Raw genomic sequence first — 24,752 nt, 5'->3', positions numbered from 1 at the left:
CACAATCAGGCATTTGCTCTAGGGGTAGTTTTGGTTATTCACAGAGAACATGTTTGCATATTTCATTCTTTTGGGCCAACTTTCATTATCTAAATTTGACGGAAGTTGAGTGTGTCTAACAAGATTTTAGAGTGAATGACGGGGGAATCATGCCAACCCCCCAGGACAGGACAGACTATGTTATAACAATCGGACTGATATTTGGAAGGGGCACACTATTTCAAGTTGATTTGTCCATATTTTTTTTAAGTTGGTTTGTCCTATTTTCATTAGTGTTAGCATTCTCTTGTCATTAAACTTTGTCATGTTACTGATTTCAATGTTAAGCCCTGAGCTTATTATTTCCAATATCTCCTTTCCTCCTCTCCAAAAGGATTTTGGAAGGAATTTTTATAATTGAAACATTTTTAAACAATATATTATCTTTTATAATAGTATCAAAATTTGAAGTTGTCCCTAAAAATCTCTTCCTCCCCCTGAGCCAAGTGAGGGAACCTTTCCTTTTCTCCTTTTTCCTCCATTGAAATTCCTCCTCTCCACTCGTTTTTGTTGAACTAAACAGGGCATTAACGTCTTATAGCAGGTGTCTCGGAAATTTGAACAATAAAGCCAAGTAAATAGAATATATAGCGTTATACATATTTTTTGGACCTATTATAAATATTAATATTATACAAAATTAAGTATATAAAACATTTATATTTATATGCCGACAATTTTTTTTTATTCCATCGTCTGACTTGAAAATTTTGGAAGTATTATCACTTCTCAATCAATAAAACTACATAAGCCGCTGTAATTTTATGCTTAAAGGCAATTATGGTTCATTTGGTAAATTCAGAACATATGAGATATAGTTTAGAAACATTATTAAATAACAAACCAATTAATAGATGTACAGATGTGTAAAGAAACAAGTTTCATTTAACAAGACGTAAGAATGCTTATAGGTCTTGCTTAATTGCTTTAATTGATCAATTTATTCACAAATTTGATGTACCCTAATTTATCTTGCAAAATGGTAAACCAAATCCCTGGCTACCATGCACATTAGCATTGCATTATTTTTCTAAGTTGCACGTGCATTTCAACTTTCAAGATCACTACAAGAAAGAGTGGAGGACAACAATCTATGAAACCTTGAGATTTACTATGGCTGTAAGACCCATATGCTCAAAAGAAATAGTTAACGTCAGAAAAAAAATCAATCAATCATCATAATTAGCACCATCCCTTTTAAGTAAACCTACATAGGAATGAACAATAGGAATTCTTTTCCTTGTTAAGAAGCCACAATTCAATCCCACCTGCAAAAAACTGAAAGTTTTGAAGTTGAAGCTTGGGAGAGGATGCAGACAGCAGTGAATTCCCTGGCCATGTTTCAGTTACTATCAACAGCCTAGGGGTCATCAAGCACAAAGGCCTCCAAAACCCGAGTTCATTCATATTTGACAATTGACAGCATTCATGACCCAGTTCACTTTCTGTGGCCATATCTATTCTTTAAAGGAAAATGTTTCTAATCTGCTAAATCCTGGAGGTCATACTGCATAATAAGTCTCTCTACAGTACACTGGCTCAGGACCTCCTTTTGATGCAACTCTTTCAAAAGATTGGCTGCCATATCCTTTTCTTCTTCCAAAACAAGCCCTTCAATGAGAATGGTATAAGTTGTTTCATTAGGCATACATCCTTTATCAATCATTGTCTGAAATATATCCATTGACAAGTCTGTTCTATGAGATTTACAAAGGCCAAGTAAGAGCGCATTATAATTATCAGTGTCAGGCTTGTACCCATTTTCTTCCAAAATCCTGTATATCTCAATAGCTCCATCAAACATGCCTTCCCTACACATTCCTCTTACCAAAGATGAATAAGTATGAGAATCTGGAGTAAATCCATACTTTGTCATTTCATATAATATTTGAAAGGCTGGATACGTGTTCCCTTTCTTACACATGCTCCAAATCACATTTTTATAGAAATCATGCATAGGGGAGTTTTGTTTATTACCCAAACTTTGAATTATGGAGAATGCTTCCTGCACTTTCCCTCCCTCACAAAGCATAGCAATAGCATTGTACGTTCCTTCATTAGGACTACAGTACCGGAAAATCATTTGGTCCAGACACTGAACTACAAGATCAACCTTCCCTTCCTTGCAGAGACAAGCAATAATTGGATTATAGCTAGTTGCAGTTGCCTTAAATCCACTCTTTGTCATTTCAGCCAACACCTTGAAAGCATGTTCTATTCTTCCATGGAGGGCAAGAGAAGTAATCAATATGTTGTAGGTAACCACAGAGGGGGACTGATCCTCTTCATACATCTCTGCTAATAGCTCATTTGCCTCCTCCCACCGCCCTTCATAACACAAATTCCTCAGCAAAATGTTATAACTCACAACACTAGGGTGAAACCCCTTTGCAGGCAATTCCCTGAACAGTTTAAAGGCTTCTTCAGTTCTACCTTCCTTGCACAACCCAGTTAATATAACATTGTAACTAATCAAATTACTCTCCCCACCTTTGACAATTATCTCATCTAAGAGTTTCATGGCTTCGTCTACTCCCCTTTCCTTATAAGTAGCTTCAAGCAAGAAAGAATATGTGAATGCGTTTGGGACCAATCCTTTTTTCGTTAATCTATCTATAAGCTGCAAGCTCTTGTTTAAATTTCCCTGCATGCAAAGCCCTTTAACTAGAGTATTATAGGTAATGGTATTAACTAGAAACCCGTGTTCCTCCATTTTCTCAACCAATTGCATTGCATGCCCAACATTCCCTTTCTTGCACAAATGATTGACCAAATATGTACAGGAAGCTGCATAAGGTATAATACCTGAACCTATCATCATCTCCATCACTCTAACAGCTTTCCTCAGCTTATTAGCCTTGCAAAGATCATACAATAGCTGGGTTGCTTGAGCTACATCAGGCTTGTGGCCTTTACCCACCATATACTCTACATACAGAAATGCATCATTAAGCCTGAGCTCCTTACTTTTTGGATCACTCTTCCCTGCCCTCCAGTTGGGCAGAGTAAAAACAGCATCATTTGAAGAAGTAGCCGTGTGGATGGAAGCCAAAACTCTGGGAAAATCCCTGTGGAGGGAAATCCTACGAATATTTAGGATCTGGGAATATAAGCCAAAACCACAGTTACCTTTTGTTTTTGATGATAGGTTTGCAGGTGGAGACGCCGTATTCAGCAGAGTGGCCATAATAATTCAAGTATGCTGTACTGATACTGATTCTTTCTCCCTCGTTAACCTTCGAAGCTAGAACAAATCGCACTACAGGTTGGTTCTACTCGGAGAATATAGAGATTTATGAAATAAAATTAGAAGAGTAAAGCAGATAAGACATATACTGCTAATGGGTTCATCTTTATTTTACTGAATATCGATATCACACGAGGACGAAAGAAAATAGAGGGAGACACCGATAAGCATGTCCGATGGCAGGAACACAATTGCAGGAGACTCGGTCGTTGTAATGTGTATTCATTGTTCAGCAAGCGCTCGCTGGTTCAGTCACGACCCACACTCTCGTCCACAATTCTCTGCGGTTATCCAAATTGATTCCACGCGCCACTGATAAGCTTTGACAACAAACGCTTGCCATGTCACGAGTCACGACAAAACCATGTGGAACCATTTCCCCCCACAAACAACCATAGGGAATAAACTTGGCGAGTTTGGGTTTTGAAATATGGACAGGAGTGGCCTTTGATTAGTGTACGAAATTTGAGAAATGTGTTAATGTCTTATAACGATCGAAATGGTTAACATATTTATATTATACATGAATACGGATGATTAATTTTTTAGTAAAATAAAAGATTAATTGTCATGAGGGAAGGGGAAGAAGAAGAAGGAGGAAAGAAAATGATTATTCCATTCATAAAACATCCGAAATGGGTAGGGCACAACACATATACCCTAAACCTGTACAAATGTCAGGAAGGGTCCCACATTGTCAATATCTTCCTAGAATTCAACAACATAAAAAAAGGCAACAATAACAAAACACAAAAGACAATAAAGCCCTTAAATAAAGCTATAACATATAACAATACTCTCCCCTAAAAAACATCCTTGTCCACAAGGATGGGAGTAGTGGATGGAGCAGCAACATTAAAGTGAGGAAATTATTGCTTGATGACTGAAAGATCTTCCCAAGTGGCATCTTCTGGCTGGGAAAACTTCCAACGAACGAGAACTTGAGTGACAGGCAAATGATGGCGATTGACTATCTTCTTGCCTAAGATTCTTCTGGTTCTAACAAAAATTGGCCTTGATCATCAACTGGTGGTAAGGTGGAGTGAAGGGGAACATCCGGACTAACAAATTTTTTTAACAATGAAACATGAAACACCGGATGAACGCGAGTGTGGGGAGGTAAGTCTAACTCATATGCAACAACTCCAATGCGTCTTACTACTGGGAAAGGCCCAAAGTAACGGGCAGCCAATTTATATAGTGAAGAATTGTTCAATAAGTTCTTCCGAAAGGGATGTAATTTGAAAAAAACCACATCACCCATATTGAATTGACGCTTGAAACGACGCTTATTGGCTTGCTGCACCATCCGATGCTGTGCTTTCAACAAATGTTGCTTCTTCAGCTGTAATGTAAGCTCTCAAGTTGTGCAAGTCTTATCAACCATCTCATTAGGGGAGTCACCCGCTATATAAGGTAAGTAGGTGGGAGGAGGCATTTTGTAGACCGCTTCAAAAGGAGTCATCCTAATAGAGGAATGATAGGTGGTGTTATGCCACAACTCAGCTAAAGAAAGCCACTTCGCCCATTGTTTTGGAAAATCACCTGTCATGCAACGGAGATAGCACTCCAAACAACGATTAAGTACTTCTGTTTGGCCGTCAGTTTGGGGATGATAAGCGGAAGAAAAATGCAACTTCACAACATACAATCGAGATAATTCCCTCCAAAACTTACCACAGAAAATTGGATCCCGGTCTAAAACAATGAATTTGGGAAAACCATGTAACTTAACAACATTATCCATGAATGTGTTAGCAACATCCACGGCAATAAAGGGGTGGTTCAAGACCATAAAGTGGGCAGTCTTAGATAGGTGATTAATAACTACCAAAATAGTGGTCTTAGAATAAGACTTAGGAAGACTGCTAATAAAGACTATGGAGAGTTCAGACCAAACATGTTTGGGTATAGGCAACAGTTGGAGAAGTTCAGGTAAAGCTACCAACTCTGGCTTAAAGCATTGACAAATGGTGCATTGACGCACATAATTGCGAACATCTCTCTCCATTTCCTTCCAATAAAAGAAAGAACCTAATCTTTTATAAGTTGGGGTCATACCCGAGTGTTCGCCAATAGCATCATCGTGAAAGAAGTGAAGTAAATCCTCTCTAAGCTTATGATCAGCCCTTACCACGAGTTTACCCTTCCGCTTCAACAAGTGGTGCTGCCAATTATAGTGAGAGTTGGACAAAGGATCACGTTCGAGATCCTTAATTAGGCGCTATAACTGATTATCAAGAAGCCAAGAGTCACGCACTCGATCATATAAAGGAGATATAGGCAGAGAAATAGCCAAACAGCCCCCACTCAAGCATCTAGAAAGAGCATCAGCGGCTGTATTATCATATCCTTTACAGTAGACTATATCATAGTCGAGACCCCATAGTTTATGAAGCCATGTGCACTATTCCTGACTTAAATCACATTGCTCCAATAGATGTTTCAAGGGCAAGTGGTCTGTTTTGATGATGAATTTCCTTCCCTAAAAGTATGAGTGCCATTGCTTGACAGCAAAGATAATAGCTAGTAGTTCACGCTCATAAGCGGATAATTGTCTCTTGCAATTAGAAAGGGCTTTGCTAGAAAAAGCTAATGAATGGCCTTGTTGAGATAAAATTGCTCCCAAACCATGCCTTGAAGCATCAGTCTCAATGACAAAAGTTTCATTAAAGTTTGGGAGAGTGAGGAACGGAGGAGACATCATAGCCTTCTTAAGGGACTCAAAAGCTGTTTGAGCTTGAGGGGACTAAACAAAGCGTTCATGCTTCTGCAACAATGCTGTGAGAGGGCTACAAATAAAACCATAGCTCTTGACAAAGTGTTGGTAATACCCAGTGAGACCAAGGAAACCCCTTAATTCCTTGACCGAAGAGGGAGTAGGCCATGAAGCTATTACTTCTAACTTCTTGGGGTTTGCTTGAACACCATTTGCAGTGATGACATGTCCAAGATAATCAATTTGGCTTGCAGCAAAAGTATACTTTGAAGCTTTGGCAAACAATTGCTGGTGTTGTAAAAGTGATAATGTGGCCTTCAAATGGTTCAAATGAGTTGCCCAATTGCTGCTGTAGACTAAAATATCATCAAAGAAGACTAAAATGAATTTTCGCAAAAATGGGCAGAAAACTGAGTTCATGAGACCTTGAAGGGTAGTAGGAGTATTTGTGAGGCCAAATGGCATTACCATAAATTCATACAAGCCATCATGAGTGTGAAAAGCAGTTTTTACAATGCCGCCTTTATTCATTCTGATTTTATGATATCCTGCCCGTAAATCCAATTTAGAGAAGAATTGAGCTCCTATCAGTTCATCTAGGAGTTCCTCTATAATTGGAATTGGAAATTTATTCTTGATTGTAGCCTCATTCAGCCTTTTATAATCAACACAAAAATGCCATGTGCCATCTTTTTTCTGTACTAAAACTACCGGGGCAATAAAAGAACTATGGCTTTCCTGAATGATTCCACTATCAAGCATCTATTGAACTTGTTTCTCAATCTCAGATTTTTGCACAGGTCCATACCGATAAGGCTTACAGGAGATTAGATGATTTACGGTGAGTAGAATGGTGTGATCAAAAGCACAGGGTGGGGGCAGGACAGTGGGTTTAGCAAAAACATCTGGGAAGGAGTCTAAAACAGATTGCAGTTGAAGTTGTTGATGTGGGGAAAGAGATAAATTCAGGGATGATTTAACCTAGAGTTGGTGCAAAGCATGAATCAAATAGAGGGTGTCTGTAGGCAGTAGATTACCATATGAAATAAGGGAGCGACCAACAGGATTTGGTGCTTTGCACTCTATGCCATGAAATTAAATGAGCACCCCATCCTTGTAAAATTCGAACACTTGTTCAGTTATATATCCATAGTGAACTGCCCCAAGGATTTTAGCCATTGGGCTCCCAGTATCATGTCATACGCCCCAATGTTCATGGTTAAGAAGTCAGAAGAGAAAACAGAATCACCTATTTCCTGCTCTAAATTGGAACAGCATTGCGTGATTAAAAGCTGGCGATTGTCAGCAATTGTAATGCAAAAATTGTGTCTTTTATGAATAGATAGTCAAAGTCTTTTAGTAATCTTAGAATCGAAAACATTGTGAGTGCTTCCTGTGTCAATGAAAATAAGGACCTGTTGATGCTTAACTCACCCTCGTAGATGTAAGGTGGAAACGCTGTCTCTGCTTTCCATAGCGTTAATGGTGCTCGTGGCTTCTTCCGGCTTAATGTCATCTCTAGCATCTTCAAAAGCTTCAAGATCATCTTCGACCAGCAAGGCATAAAGCTGGGAGTCCTTGCACTTATGGCCATTGCTATATTGATCGCCGCACTAGTAGCAAAGGCCCAGACGTCTGTGTTCATCCATGTCATGTTTGAAAAGGGCCCTGTGAGGCTTAGAAGAGGCCAATGACGAGGCAGCTGTTGGCGGTCCAGTTTTGGGCTTATTAAGTAATAGGCCCATGGATGTCGTGCCTTTAGAATTGGGGTTCGACTTCATACCTGAGTGGAATGATAAAGGAACCTGAGAAGAACCAGAAGAGTTTGCCACCTGAAACGCAGAGGATGTTGCGAAACGACATGATGAGGACGCAGGGACAAGAGCGTGGTCGTGGATGGCTTTAATGGTGGCTACCTGACGGCGTGCGAGCTTCATTGCGCTAGCAAGGGACCTAGGTTGGAAGCTTAAAATGCTTTACTGGACATCACTCCTTAGTCCCCTAATGAAGCAATTCATCGCAGCATCATCAGGTAAGTCCACCTTTGTCAAAAGCTCATCAAACTTCTCCTCATATTCCTCAATAGAATCCCCCATTTGAAGTTTCTTAATGGCGATCATGGGGTGGTCATCTTTAATATCACCGAACTTAGTCTCCATCTCCTTAAAATACTCATCCCAAGAAAAATCAAACAGCTACCTCTGTTTCACGAAAGCCAAATGCCAATGCAAAGCTTGTTTCTCCAAGTGAACGCTTATGAGTCACAGGCGGTGCTCGTTAGGCGTTTCATCAACAGTAAAGAATTGACGACAAAGGTAAGCCCATCTTCAAAAATCAGTACTATCAAATGTAGGAAATGAGACGCGACTGTGTTTTGTTGGGACTGAATAGTGTGAAGGGGGAGTGGGAAGAAGGCCTTGAAATGAATCGAACTGAGGGGGTGGGGTGAAAACAGGTGGTGGGGGTGCGGAAGCTAAAGGTGTCACTAATCTAGATAACTGGGGTGGTAAAAGAGGTGGAAAAGGGGCAAATATGGCCTAGGACGATGGGGAAACTGTAGGTTTGGGGGGTGGAGGAGGAGGTGCATGGGAAGGTTCACCTATTTCAAAGGTAAGGAGACGAGGGGATTGAGTGGTCAGAATGGAGAACTTGGCTGAGATGTCTGAAAGTTGATTTGAAAACTGGGTTAAAGTTTGTTTAATCTCTACTATATGGTCGGTGTTTTGATGGACTAGGGTAGATTGCATCTCAAGACAATGTTCCAAATCAATGAGTCATTTAGTTGAGGATCGTGTCTCTGGCGGAGCCATGGCCGGAGAACCTAGCTCTGATACCTTAATGTTATGAGGGAAGGGGAAGAAGAAGAAGGAGAGAAAATGACTATTCCATTCATAAAACATCCAAAATGGGTAGGGCACAACACATATACCCTAAACCTGGACAAGTGTCAGGTCCCACACTGTCAATATCTTCTTAGAATTTAGCAACATAAAAAAAGGCAACAATAACAAAACACAAAAAGACAATAAAGCCCTTAAATAAAGCTATAACATATAACATTAATTTTTAAAATTAGATGAATAATTTATTATTAATATATTTTTTAAAAATCATCATTACTCTTTATATTTATAATATATAATATAAGAATAGTATAATACCATGAAAATATCTTAAATGTGTTGTTTTTCCGGGAAAACTTAAATTAAATTATTAAGAATATAAACAACAACCTGAAAATTCATTAATTTTAAATTTTACAAACTATTAATTACTACAAGCTTTGAATTGTTTGATGGTGTTATTTCAAAGATCTCAATAATAAAAAAATGAGTTAAGTCTTTTAAAATCAATACTGTTTTCCATTGCTACAACATTAGGTATGTGACTGAAAATGTGCAAATTGTAAGTCCTTTGTTAGAAAAGTTAAATAAGTAAATAGTTGTGACAAATTATCACTTTAAATTTTTAATCAAAGATTAAAGAAAAATAAAGCAAACAAGGCAGAATTCCAGAGTTCAAATAATGTACTCGTAATAATTTACCTGGAAAAAAGAGAGAAGAAAATAAAACTACTTGCTTTACTTATTACAATAGTTTATTGTTAAATCACCTTTTTTTAATTTTTGATCAATTGGGAGGTCACCGTTTTCCACAACTCTTGATTATTCTGTAAGGATCACTCCAACGTTGTCCTTGCAAATTTGGAATAAACAAAACCCAAATCGTACACCTGTCATCAACCAGAACATCCTACACAACTCTTTTACACATGTCATCAAACAGCACAAATAACCAGCCACGTATTCCACTCCTCTTCCCCCTATAAAACCACACAACTTAATCATTCACAACAATCCCCACACACACACACAGGGGGACTGGAGAATCATGGCGAAGAGTAAAGATGACATAAAGTATGCAACTTCACAAGCAAGGCATTCAGAGGATGAAGCAGTGAGGGTGGCCTACAAGCACGGCACCCCACTGGAAGCAGGAAAGATTGCAGACTCTGAAGCCATTGATGTGTTTTCTAGTGCTCGAAATGTTTCAAAGGCACAAAAACAAGGCTCTGAGTTTTCTAATTCTGATCAGCAGTCTCAGCTGCAGCAACGTAAAGATGCTGCAGATAATACTAAAGGAGGAGAAACTGAAGCAAGTTCTACAGTGGATTTCTCCACTGGAGCTCCTCGCTTTCCCAAAAAGGGGGCTTCATCAGCTGGTTACGAATATTGAAACCACTAATGTGTACTCTAGGGAGTTTCTTTCTCCAATATTTCTCTTGTTCTGTCCCCCTTGAAATGGTTGATCCGTTTTAGAGTTCTTTGGCTATGTTTTATATTTTATTGAAAGGATAATATTTGAACTCAGTTTATTGTTCTGAAGACTGAAGTACTCTCTATTTGATTTGATAATTGATAGCAGCGCGATAATATCTTGATAAAAAGAATTAGTTGCTTTTCTCACAACTATTCACTCTGAACATACCAATCGCAGGGGAAAATACAGTCATTTATAGAAATCAGAGAAAACAGAGGTTCTTCCACTTTGTTTTCAACTTTTCTTGACACTTGACAGCAGCCGCGAACTTGGTGGTTTTAGTTTGGCGGAATTTTATTTCAACTTCCAATCCTTCTCACAAGGTCGCTTGAAATACATCCATGGGACTAGCATTCAACAAAAGAAGCAAACTATAATACCAAACAGAAAATTTTTTAAAAAGACAGTTCGAGCTGGCCACAGGATCTGCTGAATTCAGTCATTTTACAAACCAGCAAAAAGAATAAGTACTACAAGTTCGTAATCAAGAGATAGACAGGGCCAAGCTAACATCAAAGGGGATACAGACTCAGAATATTTAACTCATCATTTTATCAACATCAAGCACATTCTTAGACATGGTTGTACAGCTTACCAGGGAAAGAGTACAATGTTGAACTTTGACCTAAAAAGAGTGAAATCGAAGAATTTCGAACATAGTTCAGCAACGCTCTATCAAAAGAAATACAGCTTGCTTTAGAATATTATGATGTATCATCAATAAAACTCAACCGCCCATCCTATCCACTAAGTTGACATGCATCTCCAAACAGCTTTTGCGTTGCACATTCAGTGAATAACAGGCTTTAATGGATGAGCTCTAAGCTTTGACAGGTCCAGCCTCGCATCCAGATCTTCATCCAGTTCACCTACAACACTACTGCAAAGCCCAAAGGGAGAACAGAGAAATTTGACGTCCATAAAAAACACATCAGGAGGGCCGCAATAAGAAGTCTGATAGAAAATAAAATATGGAGAACTTTCGGAGGAAAGGACGTACATGTTGTCACCCCTAATAATGTACAAACCTAGAACAAGTTGCTGGACACCTTCCTGTCATTCGAAACAAGAGTGAGAAACATTTGGGGGACTGAAAAATGGAGCATGTCTACAAAGATTGGACTTAAAGGAAAGAAACTGTAGCTGTTACGAAATTAATATGTGAAGGAACAATTCAAAGACATGGGTGTGAAGGAGGGCGAGAGAACGGTGTAATGTACACAGCAAGCAAAGGTGATGAAAGGCGAAAGAAACTTATGCAGCAATAGCCAACCAGCATTATTTATAGCAAATCCAGCAACAACTATATTTAGTTAATTAAGGCATCTTCATAAAGCCTTCAACAAATCAACAATAATTTCTGGCACAAAGACAATCTCTCAAAATAAAGAACAAATGAGGTCAGAATTCTTGAATGATGCCTGAAAATAATAGATTTTCAAATATCTAATCCACAAGGGAAGCACTAGATTTATTGTTCTCTACTTAACTCACTTTTCCAATCCCTATTGAGGAAAATATTAATAATATAGGTATGTTACAGAAGTCATGACTAATTTATAATCACGTGAGATAACCCAGCGAATCTCATTTATACCTTGGTAGAAAAAACTCGCTCATGAGATTCATCAAGAATGATATTTGTTGCCTGGTCAAAACCCTTGAGGACTCCCTGAATAGAAAATCAATGTGATTAGAACAAATGAGAAAATTTTAAACATCGTCAAAGAAACCCATGTGCAATATACTATTACTCACCACTATATTTCTTCCATCATTCGTGATGACTGAAATCGTCTCTGCCAAAAACAAAAAGCCTCAGTCTGCGGTACTATGTTATAGTTTCATAATTATGACATATTAGTTATAGTTTTATTAGTTAATTGTATATGTTTGATTTAAATAATAGTTAGTTAGGATATAGCCGTTGGGGACTGCATGAGTATTGAAGCCTAGAAATACTAAGGCATTTGACTTGTAATCCGATCTTTGATCAGTAAAAGCGTATTGTTGAGAATTCCTTTGTGTCTCTCTAATTATCTCTAATTCTCCCTCTCTTCATGTTCCTCTCTCCTCTGTCTCTCTTTCCCTTCTACCTACCCTTCTCCTTCTATTCTATCCCTGTTACAAAATCTACAACATACTACTAACAGCATGACTTTAAACACAATTTTCATACGACTAATACTTGAACGAGAGTCAATTCCACTAACTTAAATCATTACCGGGAATAAGCATGGCAAATGACATACCTAAACTAACAAAATAATAAACAATGAGCTAAGAGATGGAACATGGTACAGATGGCTTACGATCTACAAGAGACTCAAGACCAGGTCCAGTCGACATGATGCAGAATTATTAGCTTTCTTTGTTACTAAACTGGTTTTCACACCTGTGAAAGTTTGATATCACCACAAAAATTAGAATGATGCCAAGGGGATCTGTAAATTGAACTAGATATGAAAGGGAGGAACAGAATTGAAATTAAGTAGAATAATACTCTTATACCAATTGAATCCGCAATCAAAGAAAGGAAACACAAAAATATATTAAATCCCAAAAGCATGAGTACTGAGAGACAAGGTAAAAGGCGAAGATGACGATCAGCTTTCAACCAACATTGCAAACATGATCCAAATCATAAAAAATGTTTCACAAACCTTTATGAATGCAACAAATAAACGAACATAACTGGATCCTCAACAAATATAACACATTTGTGATTTGAGAATTTAGGGGGATCAATCTAAGTATCCTTCACAATCTCATATTTGCGATAGTTTTTACTTTAACATATGGATTTACATCGATGGATGTTTGAGTTAACAATGTTCAGAATCAACAATATCACTCATTTCCAAACTTCAGGAGGTTATACCAAATTGAAAAGCTCAAATACACTAATGAGAGTGATCAAAAACTTGAACAATATGTGAATTATCTTTTTTATGCAAAACTTAGGAACATAACAAATACCATACTCTAGTAACTTATATTAGTCACAACAGGATACACCTATAATGCAAATGTATAACAGCCACGTAAGTCTCAGTATGAGAAGTTTACTCGCCCCAAAGAGCTTATGAAGTGAAGGTTACAACCATTCTTCGTACTCGAAAACAAAAATCCATGCTTCATAAACGCATTATTAGATTGAGAGACACTAATGACAAATGGAGACCAAAACTCATTCATAAGGCTGAAGCCATGCCACTAGACATCGCTAAACAAAGAATTTGATGAAAGAAAGTTATTGAAAATCACCTACACATAGAGAGTTGTCAGTGAACTCACTGGCAAGGGAAAGCATAAAGAAGCCTTAAGAGTGCCCTGACATGAATGAGACGGCTGGATTGTGAGAAATCGGGGATTTTCAAGAAAAATTGAGGTTGTTCTAGTTTTTAAAAAACTAATTAGTGAAATATAGACTTGTTTGGGCCTAGCCGATAAATAAAGCTTACGGAAACAAAATGGCTCCTTCTTTTTCCCATTTTTTTTTTTTTGTAATACAGCTCGTTCTAGCTCTATGAACCATCAATAAAGAAGATAGATCAAAGCCCAACATTTTCTTCTTTGCTAAACAAATTTACAAACGAAAAACAATTTTTTAAATCAGAAAATAACCATTTTTTTAAAGGCATCGCCAAATTACAAAAACACAAACTAGTCTATATGTCACTAATTAATTTTTTAAAAACTAAAATGACCCCAATTTTTTCTGAAAATCCCCAATTTTCCACAATCCTGCTGTCTCATTAACGTCAGGGCACTTTGAAGGCTTCTCTGTGCTCTCCCCTGTTGGTGACTTCATCGACAGCTCTCTCTTGCCATCGAATGCACAGGCGATTTCTACAAATGATTTTTGATAACTTTCTTTCATTTATTATCAATTTCTCTCAATCTAATAATGTGTTTATGAAGTATGGATTTTTGTTTTTTGGTATGAAGAATGGTTGCAGCCTTCGCTTCATAAGGTCTTCAGGGCAGGTAAACTTCTTATAGTGAGAATTACATGCCTATTATACATTTGCATTATAGATTTATCCTGTTGTGACTAGTAAAAGTTACTAGAGTATGGTATTTGTTATGTACTTAGATTTTGCATAAAAAGGAAATTCACATATTGTTCAAGTTTTGGATCAAGCTCATTAGTGTATTTGAGCTTTTCACTTTGACATAACCTCCTGAAGTTAGAAAATGAATGATATCATTTATTCTGAATATTGTTAACTCAAAACTTCCATCAACGTAAATCCATAAGCTAAAGTAAAAACTATTGCAAACATGAGATTGTGAAGGATACTTAGATGGATCCCCCTAAATTCTCAACCCTTGCCTTCCCAATGAACATTTTGAAGGTTTGAAGTTAAAATGTGATGTTAAACTCATTTATGTACAGTCAACCAAGTTAGCCTCTCTGTCCTTGTTGGGATACCCTGGCGCCCAATAAAAACTGAAAACTAAACAATTCTATGTATATATAATCCAAAAACAGGAAATGAGGGATTATGACTGGAAAAAAAGGGTTAGGTGAAAGAGATCATAGAAAGGACACCATATTAATCCATAGGATTCCTTTTTAAAGAAAATCGATCTAGCTTATGTACCTAAAGGAAAGCAAGTTGCAGACTTCAACAGCAGAAGAACCCCACAGACAAGCAAATTCAAATCTCGTTCTCTAAATTTAAAGCTCAAGAAATACTGTATCCAGAACCAAACCAAAATTTTCAGACAAGCAAATTCAGCAATTTCTTCAACTCGGTAATGCTTGAACAGAAAAACAAAGGGAATAATGAAAAATGTTACCTCTATCTGCTTGAAACCAAACATCAAAAACTTGCACAGACTAGCCAAACTCCAGTCGAGATGCCCGCAGCTTCTCAACTTGTCCCCTGCTTCGGTCTGAAATAAGACGAACAAGCAGCAAACCCAGGTGTTTTTGACTTCTCCCACCTTCGAAGTATCCTCCAAATCCGAAAAGGAGCTCGATCCGTGACAGATTCAAGGTATTAGGCGACACTCGACGCCAATCGGTTTCTCTGGAATGGCGGGCGATGAACTCGGGGAAGGAAGAAATAGTGGGAGTCAAATCCGATCTGTGACCAGATGACGGGGGAGAGACGAAGGGAAGACACAGACGCGAGACGAAGAGGAGCTGAGATGGGAGGGAAGACGAGGCTCGGTTGCACGAGAAGAATGACAATATGATGCATATTTATTGTCGATACTTTTAGTTTTTAGAAAATAGAAAATATGATACGTTCACTGGTTCAGGAGGATATTTCGATTCAAAAGGGTATAAATATATGATATGTATTTATAAAAAATACATTAAAATATAATTTCAATTGAATAAATTTCTATACTAGTATATTTAATTGCCTTACAAGCATAATCCTTTAATAATAATACCCCACAAACATAATCATTAACAATATTTTTGCTCTATTTTATATTCAATTGCCTGTTGTCTAATTATTTTTTGCATAACTCCTACCTGCCCTCTTAAGAGGTAAAGTTCGTCACTTTTAAAATTATAATATTATCAAAATTATCCCATGTATCTAATATACTCTCAATGATCCCATCTATGAATCATTTTTATTAAGTTTTACCAAAATTAAAAAAATTTTTAAATTTTATTAATTATGTCTTAAAATTTAGTAAGTTTGCACCTTTATCCTTAATAAATATTCTTAAATTTTATTATTAATTTTTTTACTTAAAATATTTAATAAGAGTAAAAATGTAAAGATGAGTATTAAAAATTGGCAAGTGTCTCAAGTTTTTTTTTCTTTATCTATTTATATAAATAGAAGTGGAAGAGTGATCTTTTATCTTAAAAGCAAATTTCAAAAATATTAAAAATAAAATGATTAATATTATATTCATTAATAAATTTAATTTCATAAAAAAACCATAAAGTATTTGGCTCAATTAAAAAATTATTTTGATACCTTATAAATAACCATAGAAGGAACATTTCTTTTTCTGGGGCAGAAACATGAGACATACTTCCCCCTTTTAAAAATAGAAAACATTTTTTAAGAGTTTAAATGTTAAAAAATATAAAATATTTTAAATATTTTGATATATAATTAATATGTTTTTATTAAAAGTGTCTCTCATAAAAAAATTATTTTTTATTTATTTTAAAATAATTTATTAAATAAGGATAAAATACTCTGCAATATTGGGATGTACAATTCGGTCAAAAATTTTGAAACGGAAGGAGTATATAGCAAGCAATTTAAATTGTAGCACCGGTTGGGTAGGTTCCAGAAAATCAGAGAAAAGTGCAGCTTCTTAAATTTCAGACATTTTTTTTCATTTTATCGGTCCCTTGCCGGCTCCAAAAAAGGAGTTTGGAGAAAATTCGGATCTTACAGATGAAATCAAGGGGTGACAAAGATAAAAATCGAGGCGTCAGCTTGCAAATTAACAACCTCCATCAGCGTTTTCTTTATGCATTGAACCTGGGCACCAGGTCTCTTCCATTTCTATTTCACATACAACAATGATACTAGTATATGTACTTTGTAGTTCACCTATTATTTATTCTCTTCTTGATCGGTTTGTTTTTAAATTTCTTAGTTATTAGTGTTCCTAACTTGAAAAAAGTGGTTATATTTTCGAAGTTTGTCGAGTTTTTCTTAAAGGAAATTTAAGTTCAAATTTTTGTGAGCTTTTGTTTCAATGGGTTGTCCCTGAAGTTCTTGCTGAATGAGCAGATATTTTGACGAGAAAACAAACAAATGGAAGTGGCAGAGCGCAAACATCGAAGTACAGAAACAAGTTATACGCTCAATTGATGTGTTTCTTGATTTTATATCTGGCGATGCGCGTTCAGCACATCATACTATTGTAAAGGTAGACTGCATTCTCCATATAAATCCTCTTTTCCAATTTCCTGCCAACGGAAACCATGGTTTTAGATTTCAATTATTTTATTTTTCTGTCATTCCTATGTGCGTTTGAGCTTTTTTTTGGCGTGTAGTAGAGTTGCTTTAGTATTTCCCGATTGGTCATATCGGGCTTGGTCTGATGCGAATTCCATAAATTAGTGTTGATCAATGTGTTATTAAGTCTCATGATAGATCTGATCTCATGCTCAGTTTCTACATTACTTTACTTCAGGATTCTGTTGCTGATATTTTGGGAGCATTCTTGTGGATTCTTCAATGCAAAAATAGACACTTGTTATTTATGGCAGCAAATGTAGCAGTAAAGTTAGTTAGCATTTTACCCAATTCAATATCGGAATCCTATTTATTAGATCTTGTCTATGCTCTATCATCCTTGCTATCTTCACCCTTCGTAGAAGTTGCAATACCCTGTTCTACTTCTTTGAATTTAGTAATTTCAAATTTAAATGCTAGTTGTGCGAAGGCAGTTTGGGAGGTCCTGAAACAAACAGAATGTGTCATTCATATAGTGGACAATATACACAAATTTCTTGGAGATGAAATTCCAATGAAAATTGAATATTTCGAACAAATGTCTTCACTTTTGGGCTCAATATTGTTGTGGTGGCCTCCGACTCGGTTTCCTGTTTGGAATGATGTTAAACTGACAAATTCTTTGTCAGACATGTATGCAAGGACAGATATTTCTACCAAACTTGTAATTTTGAAGCTGTACACATCTTTAGGTATTAAATTTGTTTTCTCCCGGCCCCACATTTCTCAAGTTGTACTTTTCCCTTTATCTTTGATTCTCAAGCGTTTAAGTTAATGATTCATGGTTTTTGTTACCAGCTTTATGCAGTTCTGTGGCCAAAAAACTCATAGACAATGGAGAAGTCTTTCTAAAAATGGTTGTACTGTCCATGGGAAAATCTTACCCTGATGCTGTGAGAATAGAAGGTTTTAGGCTTGCTCAATGTCTATTGGTAGGATTTTTTCCTATATTACTTAAACATAGATGCATTTAATATTTTTCCTGACAGCTTTGTGTTTTTTCTTAGAGATCCCAAGAGAATTGTTTGAAAGTGATCGATACATGTGGTGAAGCTCTTATTGATGCCATAGTTTGTGGGATGGAAGAAACAGGGGCACACTCAAGAAAATTTGTGAACAAGAATAGTTCTATATTAGTGGAAGCATGCAGATTGGCTTTAGTAACTCGTTGGGCAGGTGATCATCATATTAGTTTCTGGAAGCAAAGAATTGATAGAGTCCTCCTTAATCTTTTGATGGAAAATATTCAAGATTTATCAAAGGAACGTGTCTTATCGCTGGACAAACAAATATCCATTGCAAAGGAGTGTTTAAAAACCAATCATCAGCTTAGTGTGAGGGGTTATGTGTGGGACATTCTTGGTTGGCTCACAATACATTCTGGAGAATATTTCAATCCTTGTACCCATGGAAGTGAGCTCTACATCAACTTAATTATCATAAGTGCATGGTAAAGTAATTTCTACCCTTTATTTTTGCTTGATGGATTTATTATGCTTTTGGGCACCACTGCTATAATATACGTGTTTTTTTCTGTGACTGTTTACTTTCTTGTTTAAATTAGGCAAATGCTTTTTTTAACACATTCTTTGGTTGATACCTTTTATGTTTATTAATTGTTATTCCATTATTTTTGTAGCTTAACTTTTGACAATGTGGTTAAGAAATGGTGCCAAATATATCGAAAGGATGTTGATGATAGTTTTCAGAGTGAACCAGCATCAAGGGCTGTTCTAATGATGATTTATTCTCCATGTAAATACATTTCATCTCAAGCTAGACTCATATTTTCTAAGACATGCTCTTCGGATCATTTCACAAAGTTAGTACATACGTTAGAATATACATCATCACTTGAAAGCTACGGGTCATTTGATAAACTTCAACTTGTTATCAACTTGATTGGATTGATCTCTTTTTTAAGCTTACCAAGTCATCATACGCTTGAAAGCAAACACTGGAAGACAGTTTCTTTCATAGTAAAACGATGCTTAGGCAATCATATTGATGTATCAAGGCTCAGCTTGGCTCCTCATTTGCATACTACATTATATGAAAAATCCTGTTGCTGGATGGATGCTGAAGATTGGGAAGGTTCTAATATTCTCTTGTTTTATGGTTTGTGGGGCTTAGCTGAAATGGTTCATCAATCTGCTTCTTCACAAAATAATTCTCATATATCTATTGTTGATATAGAATATTTTAAAGCTCAGTTGGTTAGCAAATTCTTGGAGATTTGCAGTAATGCCTCTTTTAGTCATGGTTCAAGATGGTATGCAACTTATATTCTTAGTCATTTTGGGTTTTATGGTTTCCCAAATGAACTAGCCAAAAGGGTTGGGAGATGTCTTAACGAAAAAGAGTATGCAGATATTCAACTCTTTGTGGCAAATGGCAATACTTTGAGCGTTCATGGTCTTGTCCTTGCTGTTCGATGTTCATCATTGCTCCCTCCTGAAGTCTTAATTGTTAAAGAAAAAAGAATTGATGACCAACCCATTAGGGAAGTTCGTTTATCTTCTCATGTTGATTATGAAGCATTGGTGAAGTTGTTGGAGTATGTATACGTGGGATATTTTCAAGCCGATGAAGAAACTGTGAAGAAGTTGAAAGTTCTTGCTAAGCGCTGCAATTTGCAGCCTCTCTTGCACATGCTTCACAGACAAAGTCCAAAGTGGGGCACATCATTCCCTAACTTTGATCTCACTTTATCTCTTGTTTCAACTGGAAGCTGTTTTTGGTATGGCTTACTTCTTAATTAACTTTTTACAGTAATCTTTGGATTACTTCTTATTAGTATAAGTTAACTTCTGTTTAAATTTCCCTTTAAATTTTGGCCCTCATTTTTTTGTGCGCAAAAATCAGTCAAATTTATTAAAGGTTTTCCCCTCAGTTGGAATTTTGTGGTAATCTAGAATCAGTATGCTGGTGTCATATTGATAGTTATGTCCTTGCCATGTTTTTCACATGAAAAATCTGTTTTTGAAGGACTATCAAACGTGAAAACAGTTGCTGAGAGTTGTAACAAGGTGCATATAATTTTGTAAAACTTGCAGTAAATTAACTATTATTAGTTAGTATTGGCACAGATTAAAAGTCTGTTTGATAATTAAATTTATACTCACTTGTTATTTGGGGCAAATAGAGGTTTAATTAGTTAGCGCTAAGCCACTAGCAGGTTATGACTTGCTTATTAATTCAACTTATATCAATTAAATTAAGTTGATTAATTCTGATTTAGTCAATTTCTATTTTCAGGGATGTTATATTGGAATCTAAGCCAGATAAACTTGAAAGGTGGACATGCTGCATATGCTCTCATTCAGTTCCACATTTGCATGTTCATAAAGTTGTATTACAGTCTGGCTGTGATTATTTGCAAGGTTTGTTTCGTTCAGGAATGAAAGAGAGGTAATTAACTTGTACATCCGCCTGATCTTGAAATTTACATTTCTAATGGTTTTTATGAAATGATAAAGATGAAAATGAAATCCAGAAGCTTTTGCTTAATGCTTTGCCTATTCTTGATATTCAGCTCTTGAATATAGAAATACATGTTCAAAGGAATCTAGATCAATTCTCATGTTAGTATTTCTTGCAGTCATTCACAAATCATAAAAGTTCCTATTAGTTGGGAAGCAACGGCTAAACTCGCTCACTGGTTCTATTCCAATGAGCTACCAAATCCTCCCTTCGGATGTCTGTGGGATAATATGGATGATGAGCAAAAGCTATTGAGTTTACAACCATACGTGGAGCTATATTGGCTTTCTGAATTTTGGATTTTGGAAGATGTTCAGGAAGCCTGCTGGAAAGTGATTGTGTCCTGTCTTGATTCTGCCAAGCAATTATCCATTAAAATACTTAAAATGGCTTGGAATCTCTCCTTGTGGAAATTAGTAGGCCTCACGGTAAATCACTTGGCTCCTTTGTATGGTCAATTAAGAGATTCTTGTGAACTTGATGATCTGGACGCTGCCGCTGTTCACTTAATTTGTTCTGCTTCAACTCAACTTAGTCAAAATGGATGAATTTACTTTAAAAGTTTTTTAAGTTGTTCATGTGGGTTTGTATGTAGATTCAAGGTCTTGGAGGAGAAATAAGCAAGTCCAATATCATTGGTCGAAATGTGTATAAAGTCACTCAACATAGCATAAACATTTCATTGCTCACAAAGTAAACACGGTATCTCTTTGGAAAAAGGCCAGCCTGACTTTATAGGGTCGGCCCTTAAAAGGCTCGGGCCTAAAAGGGCTAGTCCTTTTAAGTCCTGAGTTTCCTTTAAGACCCTGATATACGAAGCCCGGCCCTTGACATAGTGGGTTCAGAGCCAGCCCTGCAGGCTTTAGGCCCTTTTAACTATTTTTATTTTTTTAAAATTTTTTAATCAAACAAAAAATTATTTCATTCTAATATAATATTCAATCAAAAAAGGTATAAAAATACTAACTAAATAACATTTAAATGAATTAAAAACACAAATAAAAATGCATATGCAGGCTTAAACGGCCCTGATTTATTATTTTAGAATCATATTTGCAAGCTCGGTCCTATTGTTATACGGGCTTAAACGGGCTAGTTCGACAGATCGGTCCATTTTCCCAGCTCTATCTCTCATTATGCTATTTTCTATTGAAAATCACTCAACATAGTATATATGTATGGATAATCACTCAACATAACCAAGACCTCTTTGTACCGTGCCCTATTGAGAATCACTCAACATAATATAAACTTTTGGTGTGTCCTAAAACAAACATGGCATAGGTCACACTTATTTTATTACTCGTATACTTTAATCTTTTTCTTTCTTTCTTTTCCTTTTTTTTTTTAGGTCTAGAATTCATTTTTTTCATTTATTAAAATTTCTTACTTTTATCATGCTACTATTTAATTGTTACTAGATTTGAATTTAATTGTTCAATTAAATTAATCTCATTTTGATTAAGGAGAAAAATAAAATTTAATTTAATTTATCTAATACAAATTTAATGAAATCAAAAATTAATATCAGTAATCAAGTCCTAATATGTTAGTGCCAAATCCATTAAGCATCTATTTGCCTTTAAAGTACTAATTTAAAAGCAAGTTCTAAGCCACTTGGAACAAAAAATAATAATAATACCTTATACCGTCAGTTTTACATTTTTTTTTTCTTTTGGTATCTAGGATTAAACGAAGCATTTGAATTCAAATGAAATTTGGTAATGCCAAACACAGGTGGTCCACCATATCCTTCGTCTTCATGCGGAAATTAGCTCCCATCTGTCAAACAAACATATTTCACTTAATTAGCATCCCAAAGAAACATCAAAATTATCAATAATTTGCCTTATCCATAACAGGCCAAAATTTTTTAAAAAGAAAAAAACTTATAATCAGTTTAATGTTTTTGTTTTTTTAAAAAATCCGATCCATGCTTCAACCTCATAAAAGTTGACCGAGCCGTTGACACAGTACATGTATTTGATATATAACTCATCATCAAATATGGTAATGCTGATAAATTCAAGTCCTTGAAGTCAAGCCCCTGACAGGTTATAAGCTCAGAGTGGTACGTATAAAACCCTTTACGTATAAAATAAAAATAAACGTAAAGTATCAGTATTTTTATATGCAAATTCACTAAAAACCAGACTTCAGATAATCTTTATAAATCCACTACTGACCACTTGAAATATATATATATATATATATATATATCATAACTGATATTATCATTTGAATAAAAACAATTATAAAAGGAGTGTGAAGATAATATTATATATATATATATATATACACACACCTGAGCATAGATCCGGGAATAAGAGCCGGACCTAGAGGGCTGGGCTTAGAGGCCCTGTTAAATAAGGGTTCGGGTTTTGAAAATAATTTTTTTTAAAGTAATCGGGCTTGAAGGCTTGGCCCTGATAAGCCCTGTAAAAAAGGGCTCAGGCTTGGGTAGCCCTTCAAGCCCTATTATATTATTTTTATTTTTATTTTCTTTGGTGGAACACGTATTTGAAGTTAATGACCTGTTCACTTGATCCTACACGTATTATATTATTATTAATTTTAATTTATTCTAAAATTAATTTAATACAATTTAATAAATATCAGTGTATGGTATAAAATTCCTGATATTTTTAATTTTTTATAATTATTATGTTTGTGTATTTATAAAAAATGAAGTGTTTTTTAATTAAGATTTAAATTTTATTACTAGACTTCTAAATGTATGTTGTTTAATTTTTAAAAAATTATGAGGATTTTTTTAATTTTAGAATATTTTAATTAATTTATAATGTTTAATTTTATTTTTATTTTTTTATTTTTTTGAAAAAGGGCTTGCGGGCCCAACCCTGAGCCCTTCACATAAGGGCTGGGCTTGAGAAATGGAGTGCAAAATAGGAAATCGAGCTTTAGGGCTAAGGCCCTTAAAGGCCAGGCCTGCCCGTATTCCCAGCTCTACCTGAGTAATAATAGTGATATCGGCATGATTCCCAAAAGGAACAAAATTAGCAGAGAGCACAATCAAATGAAGCTTTGAAATTACAGACAACAACGTTGGAAGGATTGTTTTGTGATCCCTACAATGAACTCCAATAAGCACATTCCTTTTGAAACAGACTGAAAGGAATAAAAAAAAACTGATGCATGAGAGTTACAGAAATGAAGCAAAACGTTGTTCCATTTACATCTCATTAAGTAGTAAAACATCTAGCATTTACATTTGTAATTTCTTAGCTGCTTGCCTATTTCGTTCAGAGTTCGAACACTACAAATAGGACTAGCTTTGCTATAAGAGGCAATTCAGACTTGAAATAATATCAGAATTTTCTCTTTTCATTTGGTTTCTGTGCCATTTTGATATCAGAGCAGGTCCAGAGAGTGAGAGAGTGAGTTACAGTTGAGAAAGTACACTGGAGAAGAGAGAGATTCAGTGGAGGAGTCCTTGACGTCTTCGCGTTTTGCAATCCAGGCATTTTCTCAAAAAACTGACATCACTATCGTACTCAGGAGGTCGAAAATGTGGAATAAGAGGTTCCCTATCACCAAAATACCACACGCACGCCTTCACGCGCCACTATTGGAAGTCCACACACCGTCACACGCCAATCAAAGGTAGAAGACAATGACATCATCTGTCACGTCATCGATCTAACCGATCAACGATAGGTCAGCCCAATCGTTCGCTGCCATGTGTCACTTTCGCCACATCACTATACCTAGTTAGCCATGTTTTCAGAAATTACATTTTGACCCCAAAAATTTTTGAAATTCCATTTTAACCCCTATATTTTTTATAATTGCAGTTTGACCCCATTCTGCTAGAATCTCCATTTTACCCTAGACTGTCCAAAATTCCCATTTTGCCCTTATATCTGTTGCTCATCATAAGTGCACGGATCGTAGCAAGTAATATAATAAAAGTAAAGTATCATTCCCTCGAGGATTTGTTCAAAAACAATGATCAAGCAAA

The 24,752-nt window shown here is 36.0% G+C and overlaps 4 protein-coding genes across 5 annotated transcripts; 2 read left to right on the top strand and 2 right to left on the bottom strand.

Moving 5' to 3' along the window:
• Positions 1 to 1,005: 1,005 nt before the first annotated feature.
• Positions 1,006 to 3,556, bottom strand: LOC129315850 (pentatricopeptide repeat-containing protein At1g79080, chloroplastic-like). Its single transcript, XM_054959960.1, has one exon. The coding sequence runs from the start codon at positions 3,224 to 3,226 to the stop codon at positions 1,520 to 1,522; it is 1,707 nt and encodes a 568-aa protein (XP_054815935.1). The 5' UTR covers positions 3,227 to 3,556; the 3' UTR covers positions 1,006 to 1,519.
• A 6,294-nt stretch (positions 3,557 to 9,850) lies between these two features.
• On the top strand, positions 9,851 to 10,390 carry LOC129316037 (SEED MATURATION PROTEIN 1). Its single transcript, XM_054960276.1, has one exon. The coding sequence runs from the start codon at positions 9,897 to 9,899 to the stop codon at positions 10,239 to 10,241; it is 345 nt and encodes a 114-aa protein (XP_054816251.1). The 5' UTR covers positions 9,851 to 9,896; the 3' UTR covers positions 10,242 to 10,390.
• A 309-nt stretch (positions 10,391 to 10,699) lies between these two features.
• On the bottom strand, positions 10,700 to 15,525 carry LOC129316038 (sm-like protein LSM8). Its single transcript, XM_054960277.1, has 6 exons — positions 15,135 to 15,525; positions 12,638 to 12,720; positions 12,084 to 12,124; positions 11,923 to 11,997; positions 11,326 to 11,378; positions 10,700 to 11,205 (listed from the first exon to the last, which is right to left on the bottom strand). The coding sequence occupies exons 2-6, from the start codon at positions 12,672 to 12,674 to the stop codon at positions 11,115 to 11,117; spliced, it is 297 nt and encodes a 98-aa protein (XP_054816252.1). The 5' UTR covers positions 12,675 to 12,720; positions 15,135 to 15,525; the 3' UTR covers positions 10,700 to 11,114.
• A 1,088-nt stretch (positions 15,526 to 16,613) lies between these two features.
• LOC129315119 (BTB/POZ domain-containing protein At1g04390) lies at positions 16,614 to 21,415 on the top strand. 2 transcript variants are annotated; one of them, XM_054958670.1, is made up of 9 exons: positions 16,614 to 16,815; positions 17,060 to 17,198; positions 17,466 to 17,557; positions 17,708 to 17,979; positions 18,086 to 18,219; positions 18,295 to 18,737; positions 18,927 to 20,027; positions 20,546 to 20,698; positions 20,889 to 21,415. In XM_054958670.1, the coding sequence occupies exons 1-9, from the start codon at positions 16,718 to 16,720 to the stop codon at positions 21,316 to 21,318; spliced, it is 2,862 nt and encodes a 953-aa protein (XP_054814645.1). In that variant the 5' UTR covers positions 16,614 to 16,717; the 3' UTR covers positions 21,319 to 21,415. The 2 variants fall into 2 exon arrangements, with proteins under 2 accessions (XP_054814645.1, XP_054814644.1); XM_054958669.1 differs by having other exon boundaries at positions 17,466 to 17,979.
• Positions 21,416 to 24,752: the final 3,337 nt, after the last annotated feature.

Source organism: Prosopis cineraria, unplaced genomic scaffold, assembly GCF_029017545.1.
Source record: "Prosopis cineraria cultivar Desert tree isolate PC_DT_omini unplaced genomic scaffold, ASM2901754v1 PC7, whole genome shotgun sequence".
Lineage (NCBI taxonomy): Eukaryota > Viridiplantae > Streptophyta > Magnoliopsida > Fabales > Fabaceae > Prosopis > Prosopis cineraria.
This window is presented reverse-complemented; position numbering and strand designations above follow the sequence as displayed.

Coding starts and splice junctions, on each gene's coding strand:
- LOC129315850 (XM_054959960.1), bottom strand. CDS start 3,226: ATGGCCACTCTGCTGAATACGGCGTCTCCACCTGCAAACCTATCATCA.
- LOC129316037 (XM_054960276.1), top strand. CDS start 9,897: ATGGCGAAGAGTAAAGATGACATAAAGTATGCAACTTCACAAGCAAGG.
- LOC129316038 (XM_054960277.1), bottom strand. CDS start 12,674: ATGTCGACTGGACCTGGTCTTGAGTCTCTTGTAGATC. Junction 11,998..12,083: donor ATGATGGAAGAAATATAGTG/GTGAGTAATAGT, acceptor TTTTCTATTCAG/GGAGTCCTCAAGGGTTTTGA. Junction 11,379..11,922: donor AGCGAGTTTTTTCTACCAAG/GTATAAATGAGA, acceptor TTCGAATGACAG/GAAGGTGTCCAGCAACTTGT.
- LOC129315119 (XM_054958669.1), top strand. CDS start 16,718: ATGAAATCAAGGGGTGACAAAGATAAAAATCGAGGCGTCAGCTTGCAA. Junction 18,738..18,926: donor TTAATTATCATAAGTGCATG/GTAAAGTAATTT, acceptor TTATTTTTGTAG/CTTAACTTTTGACAATGTGG. Junction 20,028..20,545: donor TCAACTGGAAGCTGTTTTTG/GTATGGCTTACT, acceptor TTCTATTTTCAG/GGATGTTATATTGGAATCTA.